Below are 21641 nucleotides of genomic sequence, written 5' to 3' on the forward strand. Positions count from 1 at the left end.
GTGACCCTGGTCTGTGAAGGGCGCTATATAAATAAAAGCTTACTTACTTACTTACTTACATCCATGCCACACCGCATTTAGGCAATAATGTGTGCAAAGGGGGCCCAAACCAAGTACTTAGTACATATGCATGATTATACTTTATAGAGGGCCGACATTTTTGTATTTAAAATCCTTTTTTTATTGATTTTATGTAATATTCAAATGTTCTGAGATTTTGAATTTGGGGTTTTCATAAGCTGTAAGCCATAATAATCACAATTATAACAAATAAAGGCTTGAAATATCTCACTTTGGATGTAATGAGTCTATATAATATATTAGTTTCACCATTTAGGTTGAATTACTGAAATAAATGAACTTTTGCACGATATTCTAATTTTTCGAGTTTCACCTGTATTGATAAGAGATTTATTCTTGTTCTTTTCATACGGGCAGCGACATTCCACGTGTGTATCGCACTGGACCTGTGGTGTAGCATTGGGCGAGGAAGCCTTGACAGCGCCCTGATTTAATCTGCAAGGTTAAGATCTCTCTATAACAGTTTTTCCAATGACTCTAGCCTATTTTGTTCAAACTGCCTTTGTATTTCACATCCCTCAATTAGCACCTGTCACTTTCACATGGGCCTATTTTAATTAAATATTCAGATGATTCAGCAGATGCAAGGTGTGTCAGTTCTGTGTGCAGTTCACAGGACAGTTTACAGGGACAGGGAACAGGTGGACAGTAGTGTTCGGGCATGGTAGGAGCTACACACCTCTTAAATGTAACCAAGGTTGAGAGATTGATATGGATTTTGGGAGGACCAGGAGGATAGGCTAAATCTCCATTCTGGGAGAAGAGGTTGAGTTGATGGAGGGCTACAGAAACCTGGGCATTTAATTAAACAACAAACTGCATGGAGGGACAGAGCAGACTCTACTTCATGAGCAAATCCTTGTTAACCTGTTTAAGCCCAGTTGGTTGTGGAGAGAATGATAATGCACAAGCTGCTGAAGATGATGGACAGCATCACCTTCAGCTATTTGACCACTACAGAAAGTCATTCCTGATACAATCCACAATAACTGCTGCTACAATGCCACACTTTCCCTATGGCAATAAATAAAGTACATTATCCATCTATAAGTCCATCCATCCATGCAGGTATATTTAAACAACGCCTATGCATATGGGTTCTGTATTATAATCTCTGAAGGACACACCTTTTGGTTTACTATTTCCACAAGAAAACAAATGAGCAAACAAAAAGCTTAATTTTCCATATTGGGCCTTCAAATTTATCAGAAAATCAACCTTGCGGTAAAGAACACCAACTGAATACATTGCTGGAAAGGTGCTAATGTTGAGAGTGTGAAGATTGTACAATTTTACCTTTAAACACACCTACAATTCACCACCATGCTTTTGATTAGATTTAATTTATTTGCACAATAAAAACAACAAAGAACATTGGCCACAGAAATATAAAATATAAAACATTTTTTTAAAGGCAACATATTTTGCAGGTGAGATATATATATATATATATATATATATATATATATATATATATATATATATATATACATATATATATAAAAGTTGTGAATGATATCTTACTTCAAAGATCATTTAATGTAAAATACTGAAGAAAATAGAAGTAATTTAATCCACAAGGTTATGCAGAGGTAAAAAGACAAGCAAAGTGGGTATATGGTTGTAGTTGTCCTGCTTATTTAACTGTAAAGGCCGCCTACAACTCCTTATTCGTGATAACCATCAAACTACATCGTGCACATTTACTGAGTGACGATTGTGTTGCATTTCTCACAAACAACAATGATCATCTCACAACGATTTATGCTCTTCGTAGCTCAGGGCTGCCGCTATAGGCTCGTTTCGCGTCACGTGACATTCCTCGCCATTGATTGGTTTGTAGAGGGGCGTGCGTCTGACGTCACCCTTCCTCAGGTCGGCAATACGTCATCTAGACGGAACTCTCGTGGCAGTAGGCTACTCAAAGACAGCGCGATCATTCTAAATAAGCGTTATAGCTCAAATCTGCAATGTCCTGAGCTGTTTTGTGGTTTACAAAGTAAAAAACAAACATCATGGTTTTATTCCTTTGCCATGCCCCCAAAAATTCCCCTAAAGAAGGGCTGTATGACAGCAGGAAGCTCCCGGCTGCGCTCTGCATTCAGTGGGAGTTTGCTATCGTAACAAACAATTAGTTCACGTGTAATCAGCTTACATAGAGACTCAGTGAGGTGAATATATACATCAGGGCATGATATCTCTGGCCAATGGGTCGGATCATTTCGCCAGCTTGATGCTGAGAGACTACACACATGGTTTTAGATTGATCAAATTAATCATTTATAAGTGTCTTTAACGTTATCTAGCTGGCAGAGTTGTTATAAAGGATCTTAACATTGTGTCTGTCGGTCAAATTGTAACTTATTTATCTCTGATCGTTTTCTTTTTGTGCTGTTTTGGACCGCAATTTTGCATTATAGTCAAAATCGCTTTGTTTTCCACCCAAAGGGGGCGTGGCCATGTCGGAACGTCGATTGCCTTCACCAGTTTGTTTGAATGAATGAATGAATGAATGAATGAATGAATGAATGAATGAAGAAACATGTGAACATATCTATGGAACATATTAATTTCCTGCAGCGCTGTAGTTCAGGCAGCCGCCCAGACAATGCACACTTCAACCAAACATAATCCTAGAGGTAAATAAATGGCAAAAAATAGGCTGAGAACGAATGTATGCGATATGTTTATTAAAACGTAATCAATACGTTTTGCAGCCAAACGTAATTGAGCATCCTGAACAGCTCTAGGCTGAGAACGAACTTGTTTGCGATATGTTCATAAAAACGTAATTTCGGACAAAATACGTTTTTCAGTCAAACGTAATTGAGAATGCAAAATATGTTCATAAAAACGTAATTACGGACAAAATACGTAAATGGTCAAACGTAATTGAGAATGCCGAATAGTCCTCTGGGAACGTAATTTTGATGAGAAAGGGTTGTCCCTTGTTGCTTCCATTTTTCTACATGCTCCTACAAGTTTCAAGTTTTAAACTTGGGTAAATAAAGAAAGTAATTCCCGCTGCGACGCGAACTGTGTGTCTCGGGAACAACTTGGAAATCTCTTGGTGTTGCTGGACTGTTAGTGTCTCTTTAACAACAAAGAACTTCACAATGTCATGTTATCTTTTTTAAAGGGTTGTGTCGATTATTTTCTTCATTCTTGTGAAAAAATCTGAGCTTGACGTTAGTACTGGCACAAAAAATAGGACTTCACCTCCTTGCAAAATGCATTGTTGATAAGAAGAAGCTGATTTAAATTGTCACTTTGTCACGCAGACATTTAAAAGTGTGTAGCCTAAAGTGTGCTGGCGTGCATACAGAGTAGCTGACAGCGATATAGAGGAAGATGGAATGATTTTTGTCTCCAGTGTTGCTATTCATTGGAAGTCTCCCCTGTGAGTGGGAGCACATGATAGTGAGAACAGTGTCTTAATCAATAGGCTCTGCAGATGTGCCTTTACACACACACACACACACACACACACACACACACACACACACACACACACGTATGACAGGGGGTAAGCTCCTTATCAATACACTGTACCGAAACAGCGCTCCATCAGATATGGATTAATCCCTCCTCAGTACTGAACGGTTTTTTCCCCCTAAATCTGTCCGGCAGTTGTTTGCCTGCAGTGCTACAGTGTACCTGGGAGTGGTCTTCTTCTTTGCTGCAGAATTCCTGTTTGGTCTCAGCCATAATGCTGTGTAGTGTTTGCACAGGCAGACTGCAGTGTATGGAACACTTTGCATCCGTTACTGAAAGCTGTGAACAAACTGTGCGTTGGTCACTTCCAGGAACAGTTTTCATTTTGTTAAAGACACTCTCTTGACACAATTCTGATGAGAAAATGTATACAACTCACATCCCTCTACAGTTGATGTGTACAATGTAATGGTTTATTTAAGAGCTGCTGGTGGTGCATTGTATTCCTTTTCGGACATAGCCAGTCTTGCCGTATCCCCATATTTCCATGCTTTTTTTTTTAAGCTAAGCCAAACAGCCTACATATTTACCATACAGAGTGGTATGAAGCCCCTAATCTAGCTGTCGGCAAGTAAATAAATAAAAGCATTCATCACCTTTGAGTGATCCACCTTTCTTTCAATAATTGGAGATTAAGTCTTTGAGATAAAAGCATCTCCCATACTCAGTCCTCCTGCCCCTTCATTACTTCATATACGAGGCTTGCCCAGTTGTCTTGGGATGTGTACCCTAACCTGCTCTTACCAGCCTGCCATGATTAGCCGATAGATAACTAAACATATGTATCATACATCAATAGGGAGAACTCTTGTCAGGTTGATTTCCACTGCAGTTGCCCACTGAAGATCACTTTGGGGGAATAGATAGATAAAGAGAGATGGATAGAGGTAGGGTTGGAAATGAATGAAGTTGGAAAAAATGTATTACCGTGAGCGATACCCTCTTTTAGTATTACCTGGAGACAGCTCCTCTCTCTGTTGAACAGCTTGTCAATAGTTATAACCTGTAGTTGTATTTTTTTCTTTTAATATCAACACTGCCATAAAGCTGCCACTAGCTACTCTGACGATTTTATAAAGCTTGGATTCATTGAAATGACACTTTAATTATGTTGATTAGAACACTGTCAAATATCTTTCTCATCTCCCCTGCGAGCCATAGGCACATATCTCATTCTCTCAACATCTCTGTTTAATTGTGTTTCATGCAGGAGAGCGTGGAGAACAATGACAGGGGTGAGGAACTCAATTAGACAGCATGCGATGTAGCCGAGTGTGTGACGCTACGTGAAAAACATGCACCCTTTTTTGTATTGACGCCTGCTCCGTTTTGGCATGTCTCTCCAGCATACTGCAAAATTCATCCTTGCAAGTCATCACATTTAAGTGTGGAGACAAAAGTAATGGTTAGAGTGGGATTGAGCAGGCGCAGCAGTGGGGCTGAGGAGGAGGGCCTGGCGATGGATTCAGGGGCCCACTGGGAGAAGAGGTAATGACAGTTAGAAGCCAGCAGGGAGCAGGATTGAGATCGAGGGGGAAATGAGGCAAGAAACAAAATGGGTCTCCGTGGAGAAGAAGGCATGTGGAACGGTGGAGGAATGTCATTTTTTTTGCAGTTTTATTCTCCATCATCAGACGTATATTTCCCGCCCCCTGGGTCTTGAATCATTGCCAAATCTCCTTCCCCCCGCCATCCCTAGCATTCTCCATTCCCCCAGAGTCCTGCAGACAAGCCTTTATCTTGCTTCTCATCAAGGCCTGCAGCACTGCAACTCATCCGCAACCTTGCCGACCATTATCTCCAAGTGGAGGGGCTGTCAAACTGTTTATTATTATTACCAAACTATCAAGAGATGGACATGGCTGGGAGGCGTTGAAGAGGAACTTGCAGGATGACTTTGGGGTGACAGACGTGCTGAGTTTGACAACAGAGTCCAGGTCTCATCTCTATAGCATCTATAGGCCCCCTTTAAGGGATGGGAGTTTGCACTTCTGCCAGAGTTTCAGCTCCAAAGGAGGAGTGGAGCTACAACTGCTTTCCACTGTTGAGCAATCTGCTGATAGAAGATTGAAGATTCAGTTGTAAGAGAGAGTTTACCTTCAGGCAGCAGGCTGTACATATTGATAAGAGCCACCAGAAACCTGTGCAGCAAAAAAACGCTCCAGCTATACATGCACTTAGAATACCAATCGCCAATTCCTCCGCATCTTTCACAAACTAAATTCTTCACTTAGCATCTCAATTTTGAATTACAATTTTTGCTGTATGTTTTTTCAAAACTAATTTTGTTTGTTGATGTATTGTTATTGAGGACTGTCTTCGGGTTAACTGTATTATTTTGTGTATTAAACCTGCATGAACGGATATATTTGACCACATTGGAGTGGTAAAAAGAAGCATTGAACACAACATAGATTTATTATCGCCTTTTGTAGTAAGTTGTGATCTTGTTACCAAACCGCTGCGTATCAACACGACCGGCATGAACGTCGCAACATTCGGGTTCATTTGGAGTCGTGTGTCTGGCCAAATGTAAGACCAATATTCACTCTTCTCTTGTTTACTTACTTTACTGTTTTGTTCGCCAACAACATCCCATAAAGACATATCTGGCTTTTTTGCTGCTAACTGTTCCACTGCATTCAACAGCTAGTTACTTGTCTTCTAGTTGGTGCTGTGCAGGTTGCGATACTCGATTTCATCACTGAGAACAGATGCCAGATCCCTGATGAGAGCAGTGAGAGGGAACCAAAAACAGCAAGCTATAAGCAGGAACAAAACATTGTAATGAGTATTCTCCGTGGGTTCGTCAGTACACGCAGCACCTTCCACACTACGAGTGAACAAGTAAAATATACTTATTCTAGCTGATTTAAGTTATGCTGTGTGTTGAAATGCAAAAGTATTTTTACAACAGGGTCCAGACCTACACATCATCACATTTTCCCACATCATGGACAACAAAAGCTCCTGTCTATCTATGTAACAAACTAACTAGAACAGCTAGTGGAGCGAGAGTTAAAAAAAAAAATAGGAAGAGACAGAGAAGGAGAGAGAGAACACACGGACACAAAGAGAAATAGTGGAGTTTCCGCTCCCTGCCATACACTGTTTACTCCATCAATGTCCCTCTGTCGCTGCATGTCACCACTCTGGGCAAATGGCTTTCTCTTCCCGTCACTTGCATGGACATAAATACCCTATTTTTTTCCTCCCAGCTGTGGCATTTGTATTTGATAATTTGGCAGTCAAAGCGGTTGAATTCAATGTGACTGAAACTCAGCTTTGTGTAGGGTTAAACCGTCTTGTCTTTTCCCCCCTGTTTATTCACCATCAAGTCATTCATGCTTGATGATCTTTTTTTATGTTACATCAGCATATATTCTTTCCCGTAGCGAGGAAAAAAACACTCACGTTAGCACATCTACAAATTTGCCAGTGCTGCCTTTCTTTTGCAGTGGTTAAGTGATGCAATATTTGATCCAGCTAACAAATGCCAGAAGTGTCACAAATAATGGCAAAAGAGAGCAAGAGGTACTGTAGTGGCACAGAGAGCACTTGTTTCTAATCTGTAACGTTGGCTAGGATCCTCTCACTAAAACTCTACTTGTCATCCTTTTCATCCAACACTTTTCTCCATTTTTCTTTTTTACCAACACAAACACACTGCAGTGATGGTGAACAGACAAAAGACACAATCTAAATGTGGTGCCTATTAACCTTCCCACATACTGTATAAAACGAATCGAAACTCTTACTCTTTGATATTGACAGACAGTTCTCAGTGTACCCACACAGCCTTCATTTTCAGAATAAAAGGGCTTGAAAGCTGGTGTTTTGTTTCAATCCCCACGCAGACAGAACATTTTGACAGACAGAGATTAAGAGATTTTCACAACTGTTGTCTGCGAAAGGCTTTGATTCAGAGCAGCTCTACTGTACTGTATGTGGAGGCTGAGACATACTTTGTCAAATGTCTATCTGGAATATATAAACAACAATAATGTAAGCAGTGTGCTTTAGTAAACCCCTCCCGGGATGACTCTTGTCTGTGGAAGTGGAAGGGGCCTCATTCCTAGTAGAGTGGAATTCTCTGACATTCTCAGCGCCACTTCATCAAAGAGGCCTGTTATTACTTGACCACGAAATGAACCCCAAATATTTTAATTTTAGATCTGCCCTAATCATACACAAGGAATTCTTTTTATGTGATTATTTTGTCTTTGAAAGAACTCCTTGTGACATCCAAATCTTAATGATTTCTAAACGCATTAGTCTGGTTAACCCTTTCGGGTGGTATTAATAGGTCAGGGTCATGTTTACAACTCGTTGGGCTGCCCCTATTCTAGCAGCTATTTTTTTTCCATATTGTCATTTATTGTCCATTTATACAGCAGCCCCTTCCATTATGGCCAACAACAAGATGAGTTTTAGTTGTTGCCAAATACATTGATTAACACTTATGTATAGGACTTGGGCTACCGTGTTGTAAACCATTTATTACATCTTTATATGTCGCATGTAACTGTTCAATGGACGATTATCATGGAATAAGGAGTTGATTTGATGAAGTGGATATGAAGATGGAAAATGTGAGGACAGCCTTTTCTGTCTCTCTTTTCATTCATCTTGAGTTTATGTTGTAGCATAGCATTATGACATTGCAGCGACAGCATGTTGCCGAGTTAGCTGTTATCCTGTTACTCATGTGTCTTATTAGCTTCAGACCCTGCAATATGTGTGCCCCCCCCCCCCTTATGGGAGTTTCCCTTCACTTCCCCTGCAAACATCAGCTCGTTGGCACCATGTATCTTTGGTATGAACAATTCACTCCCTTTTTTAAAGTATCACAACATGTCCTCTTCTGGATGTGTAAGCTGCAACACCACACCGTGTGCCTCCTGACAGCTGAGTGGGAAGAATCCTTGACCAACACATTGCCGAGGTCTGAGTGTCAAGTGATACCTTGGCATTATGACGGATCTTTCTGCTCTCACCTCATCATCAACCGGATGGAAATTATTCTATGTAACAAGGTCACTGATCTCTTTACGGCTCAATAGTAATAAACACATCCTACAGTTGACATAACACACCTTTTTAAAAATATTTTTCACCTAGCTTTCAATTCAACACCACAGCTACATAATCTAGCCTATACTTAACTTACACACCCTGCCATACAGCTTTATTTTTTCTCCTAGTATTTGATGGACATTAGTAAGTCTAGTAGAGCATAGTGGATGTTTTCCTCCAGGCCTCTGATAAGACCTGTATAAATAGTTGAGCAAGGCCCTATATCACTTTGCTATTGAAAAAAAGGGGAGCATTCCAGTGTGTGGAGGATTTGTCGATATTCAATTAACCCAGGCAGACAGTTATGGTGACTGTTTATCAATTCCTCTTTTTAACTGCACGCCCATTGGCACACGTAATTAAACTTCTCATTAATGGCATCAAACAAGTGAGCAAACTTACAACGCAAACACTCTGCCAAGTTTGTGAAAACCAAATCCATGCAAGCACTGCTTTAAGAACTGGTTATATAATGCCATACTCCTGCACATGTTCTGAGGTCTCTGCCATGGCCATATGGGTTTTCCAGTCCAGTTGTGAAGACAGAGGGGGACTTTGTATGTTTTTAACACGCCACAATTACGCATCCTCAAAAGTATTTGTCTGTTTATTGATGTGTATCTGGGACACGTCCCTAACCCTTGACCCCAAAATCATTAATTTTCTCGCATTCCACAGTTGAGTGCATGAAAGCCCTGCCTCTCACAAAGCTCAAAGCATGGCCGAAGCTGTGATTTCATAAAAAAGGATGACTTAACTGTCACATTGTTGGAATACATAAAGCTGTGTTGGAATTACGGGAACATTTCTGTGCGAAATTACAAGTGATACGACCATCATGCCCGCCTTGCATTACACTTGTCCTTTGCTAATCAGCTACAAATCAGGGCCAGTGCACTAATCGGGGGGCAGCGATGTGGCTGTCTAGACAGTGATAATGATCTGCTAGCATGTGATGTGATCAAACATGCCAGTACTGGTTAAACTCTTCTTCTCTGGTCATAATTGTCCTGTTTTGGTGTCATTGGCTTTGAGCTGAAAAAGCAGATGTTGTTAGATGTTCCAGGAGGATTATATGATAAGGGGGAGGCTCGAGACAGGAAGAGGACAGACGGACAAAGCAGGAAAAGCAAACAGTGGCGTTTAACAAGGGAGGCACTGTTATGATAATGAGGTTGTGCTAGTGGTGCAGGATCGGATCAAATCTTTCATCTACTACAGCATGCGACAAATGATTTTCAGCCTGGCATACAGTGTGGCTCTGAGGGTGCTAGTATTGTCTGACAGTCGGTCAGTCCACTGGACCACTTAGGTCCAGACTGAAATATCTTGAAATCTACCGGAATAATTGCGATGGAAATCTGTACAGACATTCATGATTTACAGGGCATAGGATGCATACAGGCTTTGGTGATCATCACCAGACTTATCACCAGCTGGTTGACAAGTTTGGCATTTAGTACAATATCACCAAAATGATTAGATGATGAAGGATTATATGATGTTTGCATTTTCACCGTGATAATGTAAAGCACAAACCTTTTGTCCACTTAATGTCAGGGGACATCTTCAAATGACTTGTTGAACAGTATGTTTAAAATAAAAGATACTTCTATATATATCTTTACTGGTAGAAAAGCCTCTTTTGTCTCACTGCTATCACATAACCCTGATACGCTGTGTACTGTACTGTAGATACAGTAGTACAACAGCTGATAAATAGAGGCAGGCCAGTTGTAATATTTTCTAAGAGGCCACACTAATGGTCCCCTATCTGATAGTAATCACAAAGCATCGGTGCGATGAAAACACTACTAGTGAAACCAAAAGGTTGTGTGTCTCATTCGGTTGTCAGTCGTGCACTTGCAGTCCCATCTCTTGTTAGTCTCTCTCTGCCATTGTGTGAATACCAATGAGCATTGAGTCGTTATCGCGACAGCCTCGTATGACAGGATCTGAGTGATGTATCACTCATCTGCCTCAGTTTCTTGCCGGAGACAGGATATGTTTTCTTACTTGGGAAATGAAATGTCAAATGCAGATTCCAAGTTGTGATGGCTCAGCAATGTGCTGAATTGTTTTAAGTTTAGATGAAGATGAACGGTCTACCCCTCCTCTCTAACCTTCTGTGTGTGTGTGATGGAATTTTACAGCTGTACAGATACGAATTGATGGTGGTGGTGCTTGTTTGCTAAGCCGAAATATAATCCTTTCCAGCAGTTTTTGATCACAGAAGCAAAGCTCCACTATGTTCTCGCCACAGCTCGATTGTAATTTTATCCGGGCCTCTCCTCTTTGTGTTTGGCCCATTAGAAGGCTGTGCCTCCACAAAGTTTGCTCTCAGAGTTGAAATGTTTTCCCCTTGGGCGCTCTGAGCCGGCCCCCTTCCCCTTCCACCAATGTGGGGGTGAGCTTTCCCAGGACAAAGAGATGAATATATAATGGAGTGAAAAAAGAGGGGGTGGGAGAGACAAAAAGACAGCGGGTGTGTGAGTGAGGGGGAGGAAGGGAACGTGGGAGCAGAGATCCTGACAAGTGCTTGTCAAAGGGTTCAATACTGCTGCCAAGCTCCGAGTGTGGGGACACGGAGGGCGGAAGAAGTAAAGAGAAACAATCTGTACTTTCCCAATACTACAGACCCCATTGCCAACTCATTACAGACTCCATACGGTGTGGGATCCACAACACAAACCGTAGTTGGATTGTCGCTGGAGAGCAGCTCAGTCCAACTGTGTCCCCCCCTCTCTCTCCCCTGGTCCTCCAGCACATGGTACAATCCATTTAAAAGGCTGCATGTCATCTCAGTGTGTGCTGGGTCTTCTCTGAGAGCAGCTGCTCACAGCACATTCTCCTCGGCGGGAGAAATCACTTTCCCCTCTGCCTGCTGAGCTGCATCTCTTTCTCTCCTCTCCTCTTTTTCTGTCTCTCTTTCACTCTCTCTCTCTCTCTGTGCTCTCTTTGCGTCCTCACTCTTTCTCCCGCGCTCTCTTTTGCCCCTGTGCTCACTCACACACACACATGCTTTCCCTGAATGTGTAGTGTTTGGCCACACGGACACTATTCTTTGTGCAGTAACAGGTAGACATCGCCTCTGCGCTGCTCTGCGTTGACCAGGAGAGGGACCGGCGTTTTGGATTTAATTTTTATTCTTTTTCATATATGTGCAAAGTAAACTGTGAGAGGAGAAGCACAGGTGGAGGAGGAGAGGGGGATAAGAGAAGGAGGAGGAGAAGAGGGTCCCTCTAATGCGCCCCTTGACATCATGCTGCTCTGCTGTGTGGATTTGGTCCTCAGGGGAAAATCCTTAAAATGATGGAAGACAACAAGCAGCTGGCACACAGGATAGATGGGGCCATCCAGTCCGCCAGTCAGGAGGTGACCAACCTGCGCTCAGAGCTCTCTGCCACCAGCCGCAGACTGGCAGAGCTGGGCGCCAGCAGCCCCCCTGCCTTGGAGAACCACCACATGTACAACCACCACCACGATGACAGCCTCCACTACCGGGGTGAGTGGCAGAGCACGTGCATGTATGTGAGTGTGTGTGTGTGTGTGTGTGTGTGTGTGTGTGCGTGTGTGTGTGTGTGCGTGTGTACTCGCGCCTAATCTCCCATCCCCCCCCCCCCCCGCCACCCCGCCTCTCTGAGTGAGTGTGAGAGCGAGAACATGAACATGTGTTCCGAAATCAACAGCGGGGAAGTATTTGGGGAATGTGCAGCGGGTTTGACCGATATCATTCCACCGTTCATTTCACTGACTTATTTTCCCCCCCCAAACTCCAAGGCAGAATGACAGTGGAAAAAAGGCAGCATATTGGGAAAAAGAAAAACAAGAGACAGACTGTCTGTTGTTATTAGACGGGAGGGGTTTTGGGGTTAGAGAGCGTGGGCCAGAGCTCGGTATACATGGGTTTGGTTTCCCAGGCAGCAGCTGTGCTCCTCTGGGGCCGCACTCCCTCTCCGGCTCTGGCTCCTTCTGCGCTCTCTTTCCCCGAGTCTGGCAAGGAGTGTGTCTCTGAGCTGAAGGCCTTCAAACTGAATGCCAACATCTCTGACAACTGGGACTGGCCACTCCATGGTACCGTCACTTAGCTGGTAAAGGAGAGGTGATGAATGAGGAATGGGCTTTAAACAGAAGTTTTCATTAGGGCTGATCATTATGGCTTCATTAGCCAAAAATGTTGGAGTTTTGACTTGTCATGTCTTAAATTCCCATGCTTTATAAGATAATTTTCTTTCTGTCAGTAAATTTGCTCGCTTGCCATTTTTTTATTATCTCTCCAGCTATTTTGTGTTTGCTTTAGCTTTTGTGAGACCATGGCCTGTATCTTCTAAAACCTTCTCATTACAAATGTTTAGCTACTTTCATATGGCTGATATCTTGGAGTCATTACTAATGAGATTTTTTTAAACGTTATTATTAAAACAACAATGTCTCTGTGATGGTGTTAGCCTGTTGACTTGAACTGAACTGCAAATGAGATGAGGCCACTGAGATAAAAGACCTCGTGTTGATTGGCCTTGGGGTGTCTGTGTTCTGCGTTTGACTCAGATATGGTTGAAAGCCTGGGGGTTATTGAGAGCAGACCCTACCAAGCAGTTTGCTGGCAGTGTTCATTAAATGCCTCACTGTGTTCAGCAGCAGGTGAGTCCTCGTACATCCTCATGTCGGCCCCTAAGGCTGAGGACTGGTTTTGGAGTGCTGATGTACTCGTTTTTAAGTATGTACACTACAGTATACACGTACACTCAAAGCCCTATTTGTGCATGTCTCAGGGAATAAATGTAATGTGTCCTTGAGGTGCAATTAAAAGGATATTTCACACGTACGTTACGATCACTTGTATAAGGTCTTCTGAGAAAATAACACAGATGTCATTATGATGTCATCTAGGAGATACATTTTGCTATCAAGTTGCATCATGGGAAATAGGATACAGGGATTTGAGAATTTTAAACCCTACATGCCTATGCTGCTCTGATTTTTTCGGACATTCTTTATTTTATTTTATTGTGTCTTGCAAGTCCCCAGACTTAATGGAAGATAAATTAATGTGATACCCTTTACAGATAGGAACAGAAGGGGCATTTAATCAGGGTGTGATGTAAGGTCCGCAGCACAGTGAACAAATTACAACAACAATGGACCAAACTCATTAGAAAGAGAAAATAGTGATTGTCGTTGCTGCTGAGTGTTAGGTAATTTTTGTTCATACTGGAAGTTCTCATGGCAGGTATTCAAGTATCGACCGTGGTTGTTTTGGCCCCATGCGCTGCTTAGGGGATGTATGTTTAAATCCCCCAGGTACACGCAATGTAAACAGGCAAGGCAGCTTGCGTCATAGTCACTTGTCTACACTTGTGCACTGTTTAAAGCAGATATGCCTTAGGAATGAAGCTACAGTTGGATAGCTTTTCGTAACCACAACCTCTGAATCAGTGGGGTATAGCACATACATCAGGTTCTCCACTCAGTTGGTGTTCGCAATGAAAACAGCCATGTCTTCAAAAATCCATCGCTTCATGGGGGTGTGTTGTTTTAGGTACTAGTGAGACAATTGAACACGATCCGGGAGGTCCAGTTTGGGGATTTTACTACTCACTTTTGAATCATTAGTTGTGAGGGTCGCAAGGTTAGAAGTAGAACATGCTGTTCACATAATACAAAGTCATCTTTATGAATGTTTGCATGTAGTTGATTGGCCAATGCATTGCTAAGCGGCTCAACAAAATCAATGGAGTGGTCTCATTCAAACTGCGGATAGTTCAAACTGGTCTAAAAATGACCTAAGTGTTTAGCCTTTATGGTCGAAATAACTTAGCTGCACTGAGTTAACTGTTATGTCCCTGCTGTTTGCTCTCCCTCTGCGTTTGGTTCCAGTAGTGTGAACTTGCAGCCTGACATTCCCACATTCCTGAATGTCAGCGCGATGATGTCATACTTCCTGTTCCCAGAGGCGAGGCCAGGAGTCAGGTGACTGATCAATCTAAAGACACACACAGGCAACCCTGTTTTACTTAAAAAACAACACAGCATATAAGCGGGATGAGCCTGATGGCTGGGCTTAAGGATGTTTTTTAAGATTTTCAGTTAAAGATGACTCATCTGAGAGGTCTCTCGGGTTTCGTCAATTTGTTATGTGATGAGCCAGAGTCCAGTGGCTTAGGGAGATTAAATGTTCTTTAGGTGTGTATCCCTATCAAGGCCAGGCTGTTTGTTAGTCCATTTGTTGGCTGTGCCCTGTGCAGGATCAAAGCAGCCACAGGGAAAAAAGGGTTTTTACTATGCATGACCTGACTTCCTGTGAATATATCATAGTTTGCCAAAATGTCAGATTGTTTCCCTGCCGTGTTTCGACAACTTCTGACAGATGTCCAACGACGCTATGATCACAGCACTTCACTTGGCACTTCCTATTAGACAAGGAGTCTGTCCTTCTTATTGAACTCATCAATCTCATTTTGGCTTTGGCACTTGTGCATTTTGTACTTTTTTCTTATTTTTAAAGCAATCTCTGATTTCAAAATATTTATTTTGCATGTCTTATGTTAGTCTTAGAGTACAGTAGAGTCAGTGGAAAGGTCTTTAGCTGACTGTTACAATCTGCCTCCTTTTATTCAAGCCAATGGCAGTAATGTATTCATTGTGAGGTGATGACATTACTTTATTATTGGCCTCTTCTCTTAATCCAACACATTGATGTCAAGGCCTTGTTTATCATTCCTTTAATGACGCTGATGTTTCAGCACTAATCGACTGCTTCACTGCCATACCTAATGTCTATCTGACTTGTTAGGGGAAAAAGAAACCCATCCAGCTTTCATTCAATTTGTGCTGCTGGGGAACAGAAGCAGTATGAAAAATATTTTGTCATCGAAAATCAATGTTAGCTAACCTTATGGGTTATTGAGTCTGATATTATATTATTTATACTCCGGGTAGATTGTGCCCTGTAGTCAGTCGGTGAGACAGCACTCATCATGGACTCATGGAAGTCTGCCAATACTAATCCATAAACTGTTCTAAAACACGGCAGCTGTTGGTGACTCACACAGTATGGGGAGTATGGGTGACACAGGGAACAATGTGCTTAACACAAAGGGAGAAAGCAAGGGGCTCAAGGTTAGGAACACAGCTTTATGTAGTGAAAGGAGGTATTTCACCCGGTCAGGGTTATGGAAGTAAAAGTAATTATCGGCATAGGCAGTTGTTGTTAGATGTATTTTGCAGTTGGGACACTTCCAGGACTTCGATGGGGGCTTTGTGTTTTAAAATATCAGGTTCATTGCGGGGGGAAAAAACTGTGTAGGTTGACTACAACTCCCATGAGGAATTCTAGGTGGGACTATTCAGAGTGCTGCCACACAGGGTTCTCAACCCTCACGCAATGAGAGTGAGACACACGCATTTCAGGCAATTCACACGCTCCACGCCACACCTTGCATTTCTCACGCAAATTATAACTCTGCCAAACAATTTTTTTTATATATAGCCTATAGCTTCGATAAATCCTGGCCTTCACCACCATCACCTAGTGTTGCCACCTTATTTATACTATCTATGGTTGCCACCCGTCCCGTTTTTCCCGAAATTGTTCTCTTTTTTCACCAGCTGTCCCGAGGAAGGAAAAATCTCTCCCGGGACACAATTTGTCCCGTTTTTTTGGGGAAAAACTCATTCGTTTTTTTGGGGAAAAACTAATTTGATTTCCTTCGTTCAGTAGTTAAGGCCGTTTCACACGGGCCGTGGCGTTTGTTGCGCCCACTAATGCATTCTGCGAGAGCCGAGCGGGCAGAGAGAAGGCGCAGCGTTTCGTCAGGCTACACGACAAGCGTGCAGGGGCGGTCCTAACGATCTCGGGGCCCGTTTCAAGACCCTGTGTGGGCCCCCCACATTTATTTTTTATTTTTTTCTATGAATAATGCTTGTGAATGCTCCCCGCAAAAATAAAAAAGATTGTGGAAACTAGTTGGTTCATAGACGGATTATGAGATAATAGGCCCAGACTCTTAAAGCCCCCCCGCCCCCCTCCCTATCCAGTCAGTTACATTGACTTTTCCGCAAAGATACATACGTTTACTGGCATAAACATATTAAGGGAGTCAGTGTTTCCCACAGGATTTTGGGATACTGTGGGAGATATCCTGTACCTTGTTGGGGGTTCCGGGGGCATGCCCCCCTGGAAGAAAATTGGTACAGTTTTAAAGTAAAATGCATCAATCTGAAAAATCAATCTGGAAAATTTAGATTTAAATCAAATCTTGAGCTGCAGAAGGAACATTATTTTTCTTAAACAGGCAGCACTCTTTACTCTGCAACTGTAAAAACATTTCAGAAGATTGGTCTGCAGACCCATGTTATATGATGGAGGGGCCCATTGCAACAGATACAGGGTGGAAAGCTACTTTTTATGAACAGTATATAATTTACATGTAGAAAGTTTATTCCTGTATGTGTGTGGGGGCCTTAGAGGCCCCTCATGAAGCCCATAAGACATAGCTAATAATGCTTTTGTTTTGCACTTGCTTTTCGATTTTTCACCTACTAGTTGAGGGGCCAAGTTGGTTTTAGTGCTCCCACATTCAAATGCGGACGCCGAAAGAGTCTTCGCCATGGTTGGTCTTCACCAGCACCAGAAACAGACTAGCCCTAGAAGGAACATTGTCCTCCATTATGATGGTCTAAATGGCTGGTGTGGAGCCACAGTGCTTCAAGTGGGAGCCAGAAAACCCCTATCCTGAAGGCCTCAAAATCTGCCACTCGAAGCTACAACAGCGAGCATCAGTAATATCCAGTATCCATATTTGCTGAACTGAACTAAGAGTTTTACTGAAATAACTACCCCGAAGAACTACCCTAGGCCTACACCCATCTCACTAGTCTGGCATTTGGTATTAATCCAGTTATACTTTCATCATAAAATTACTACAATAGGCTATATTTTAACTAAAACAAAGAAATTATATTGAACTGAACTTGTGTTAAAAACCATTATTATGCTTTAAATTAATAAATAAACACAATAAAATTTCGCTCGCGCGCTCGCATGGGAAATCCGCTTCTGTCTCACTCTAAACAATTTCCAAAAGTTGAGAACCCTGGCCACAACAGTGAGCGGAACTGAAATATTTTGCTTTGTAGAAACTTTAAACATTCAGCAGTTCAGATCTAGCCTGGCATTCCCAGAACTGCCACTAGGCACTGGCAAATTATATTTGCTGCGCCTGTTGGTCTGGACACGCTCCGTTGAAGCTTTTTCAAAAAGACCAGAAATCCGGGCTCACGTTTCAATTGGTGCTATCTAATATGGGCGCGCCAGAGCCCTTTGTATGGTGCTCTGGGGAGGACGTAACCGGATGACGACAGTGACGTGCATGCGACGTCAAAGCCGTGATAGTAAACATTAAATATGGCTGCGGATATGTTGTGTGAGTTTGAGACTGCTTTGGCCTCGACCCTTTACGATTTTGAAGACGGCACTCAAATCTTTCATTAGCAAGTAAGTGGAATGTTCTGTTTTGCCGACCGACCACGGCAAACGTTTAATTTAACAGTTTAACAGCTGTTCGCTAAACAAACGGGGCTTACGTCACCTTGTGCATCACTCTGATTGGTTGTAGTGCTATCCAACTGCGTGCAGTGGCATTTTAAATGCACAAGTAGGAGCCGCCCCTTGAGTTGGAAATTACTATTGATCGTGGCCAGACCCTCTATCGTTCAAGATATCAGGGTCTGGATTTCCAGGCTAGTTCAGATCCACTTTGGATTCACATATAGCACAATTTCACAATGTATATGTTGCTGTGTCTTTGGTTCCCAATCCCACTGAAAAAGTGTTGTGTATACAGCTCTGATTCAAGCCTGTGGATGGCTTCCTCTCCATAACAGTGGCAGAGGTTCAGTGTTATTCTAGCATGAACTACCCACTATACCACAGAAATAACATGACTTTAAACAATTTACCACATGGAATTGTCAAATTATGTTATCTTGTTTACACTTGTCAAGGTCATTGGCTCATAGGAGCATTGTTTGTTGAGCCTGCTAAAAAAATAATCCTATTATAGAAGCCATTGAGAAATGGTACTAGGAATACTGTATTCCACGATAGAAGAAGATGACACAGCGGAAAACTACATCCTCTAAATGTAGAGTGTGATGTAAAACCCTGTTGATTAAGTATTCTCCTAAAAGACCCAGTGATTATCATTTCTTCGTAGAGGAAAAGCTGCACTGGCTCTATAATGCTCTGTGCTGCTGCAGAGTACTGTATAATTGCGGGGAAGAATCCTCTCCCCATCTGGCCTGAGTTTGTCGGAGGCCCTCGGTTCTCTCATTACTTCATGGAGCACATGAGCAGGGCTGGGAACAAACTACAGGGGCACAATCCCACCCACTCCAGCTCTTTCTCTTTCTCTCTGTGTAACGCACTCCAGGGACCACCCGCCTTCCTGTTCGCTGTCCACATGCAGAGAAAGTATGCAATGTGCTCTAACCTTCCCCCTGTATCCATCACCACCCGAATACCTCACACCCCCCCCCCCCCCCTCTCATATTCCCTGCCTGGCCTCCATTCAGCCACGCCCTGTCTGTGGTCAATGCAGCGTGAGAGGAACTGTGTCCAAACAATAGCCAGAGAGAGGCAGCCCCTTCACTCCCCTCACATTTCTGCCTCTCTCTCTTTCCTCTTCCTCACTAGACTTCCTCCAGTAAGAAAAAAAACTAATCAAGGCATAGCACAGAGTCCCAGGGTTCTGAAAGGGGGGGGGGGGTTGATTTGCTCTTACAGGTGGAGAACATGCAGACGACAGCGATGTTTCTATCGAAGACAGAGGCAATGATCTAACATGATGGTAAACTAATAACATTTTGATTGACAGTACACTACAACAAAATATTATGCTCTACTTGATGGAACACAGCTGAGATTAAATATAGATTAATGCAGAACATTGAATCATGACATATACTGTATATGTTGTATATAAATATAAGCATTTTTGTCTTTTTAATGGACAGTGGAAAGCTAGAGAGTAGATGGGAAATGTAGGGAGAGAGAGGGGGGGGAATGACCTCCAACAAAAGTCAGCAGCTGGAATTGAACTGGCAACATTGCGATTATGTTACTGTTAGTGTTCAGCTATCAACGCGCTCCTGAATCATTATTTTCAGTGTATATCTAGAGTAATAAGTCATGGAGAGCTGGAATATGAACAAATCAAAACTAACAGACAAAACAAAAAGAAAATGCAAGCTCCAACCAACCAAAACAATGACGGCTCCATTTAAAGAGCACAAAAATACTGCTAATTAGCTAGTCACCATGACCCATGTTTTTTGCAGTCTTTGCAATTCACTTACTTCATAGCTAAGTTCCCTTTACTGTGTTCAATTCATTTTGCCTTCCCATATTTCTTTTCAATCTTGGTTCAGTGTATCTGTACTTAATAGCTGGACAGGGCTTAGCGGTACTTACTGGCACATCATGGGAAGCCTTTGTTCTGCAGTGGTTGGTAACGGGCTTGAATAAATAATGACTATTTGTTTTGCTTTGTAATGGAACACAAGCCCTAGTAATGACCTGACAGAGTCGTGGAGGCTTGTCTCCGTGGATTTCAAGTCAGTTTCCACTCCAGAATTTGGCTGCCCCTGAGTGCAGAGAGGACATGCTGGGCGGCACAGCAACATATCCACTTTCATGTCCGTACATGGCAGAGGAAGCTGGGCCTGTATTGTATAAATCGCTGTGAAATCATTCCAAGTTTGTAGTTCAGCTGCAGGTCATTGTGGTTGTGCTATAGATTTCATTCTGCAGCATTAGCCACAAGGTCAGAGGTGACATATTTTTAGCTGACCCCAAACACGTGTCATAGTGGGCCTATTAGCAGAGGTGACAGAAGCGTTGCCCCCGACGCCAGCTGGTGATGTGGAACTTTTCAGTTTTTGGGTTGCAAGGAGGTCCGATATGTAAAATGCCGCGAGAGAGAGAGAGAGAGAGAGAGAGAGAGAGAGAGAGAGAGAGAGAGAGAGAGAGAGAGAGAGAGAGAGAGAGAGAGAGAGAGAGAGAGAGAGAGAGAGAGAGCAAAAAGGCAGTGGAGCAGAACCAGAAAACGGGAGCTGCTAGAAAGATGCCTCAAACACAGGATATATTTCAAACAGACACATTCCTCTGTACTTACATTTGTCAGGCAAACTTTGTCTGAATTAAACTTCACAGAGAAAGTGAGTGAAAACCAATGGAGGGAGAATTTAGGAGTACTGGAGCCGTGCTATTGGGCATTGAAGTGATTTCCCGTATGAGATTCTGCCGTTTGGATTGATATTATTCCTCTATCAGTGAGATTGATATGTCTCCATTTGATTATTACATTCATGAAAGCCAAAACGCTTGTTAAACTGGTTTCCCATGCAGTCTTTGTTTCCCAGAAGATGTTTGTTCAAAGACAGCGGTTAATATGGATTTCCTGTGTGGAGGTCATGGCTCACGTTTAAGAGTACATCGTGTGACTTGCTTTTTATTGGCTGTGGAGCAGAGCGAGGACTTGACTAATGAGGTATTCCTCACAGTTATCGCCCCCTCGTACGGCACTTTTCTCCCCCATTTCCTTCACACGGGCCCCTCATCAGAACTTTGCACGACGCAAAGTACTCAACAGAAATGGACTGTATAGGAAATAAGAGCATAAGAACTCCTGGGGTAGGTATCTTGCATTCATCACCATCACCGTATGACGTGAAGGATTTTGGGGCAGTATTGCCTCCTGGATGGAGCTTTGAGGACTTACTGGATGTGTCATCTGCATTGTGTGCGTCTGGAGAGGGATCAGACTGTGTAGGGAATTAAAGGTTGTTAAATAGTACAAGACACAGTAAGCTGCGATGGAGTTATGTTGTAGTTGGATGATAGTACATACAGTCTACTATAGTCAGTGTGTCTGACCGAAGCCTAAGACAGTGAAAAAAAAGATTCTCTTTACTTCTGCGATGAGACC

The 21641-nt window shown here is 42.6% G+C and overlaps 1 protein-coding gene across 1 annotated transcript in view; it reads left to right on the forward strand.

The window, feature by feature from the left end:
• Positions 1-11667: 11667 nt before the first annotated feature.
• Positions 11668-21641, forward strand: part of LOC307249140 (kazrin-like) — a 57117-nt gene continuing 47143 nt past the window's right edge. The window contains exon 1 of the mRNA XM_080025774.1: positions 11668-12157. Within this exon, the coding sequence (XP_079881900.1) occupies positions 11962-12157 (196 nt within the window). The 5' untranslated portion in view covers positions 11668-11961. The remainder of the gene's footprint in view (positions 12158-21641) is intronic.

This window comes from Ammodytes marinus (assembly GCF_949987685.1).
Source record: "Ammodytes marinus genome assembly, chromosome: 4".
NCBI lineage: Eukaryota > Metazoa > Chordata > Actinopteri > Uranoscopiformes > Ammodytidae > Ammodytes > Ammodytes marinus.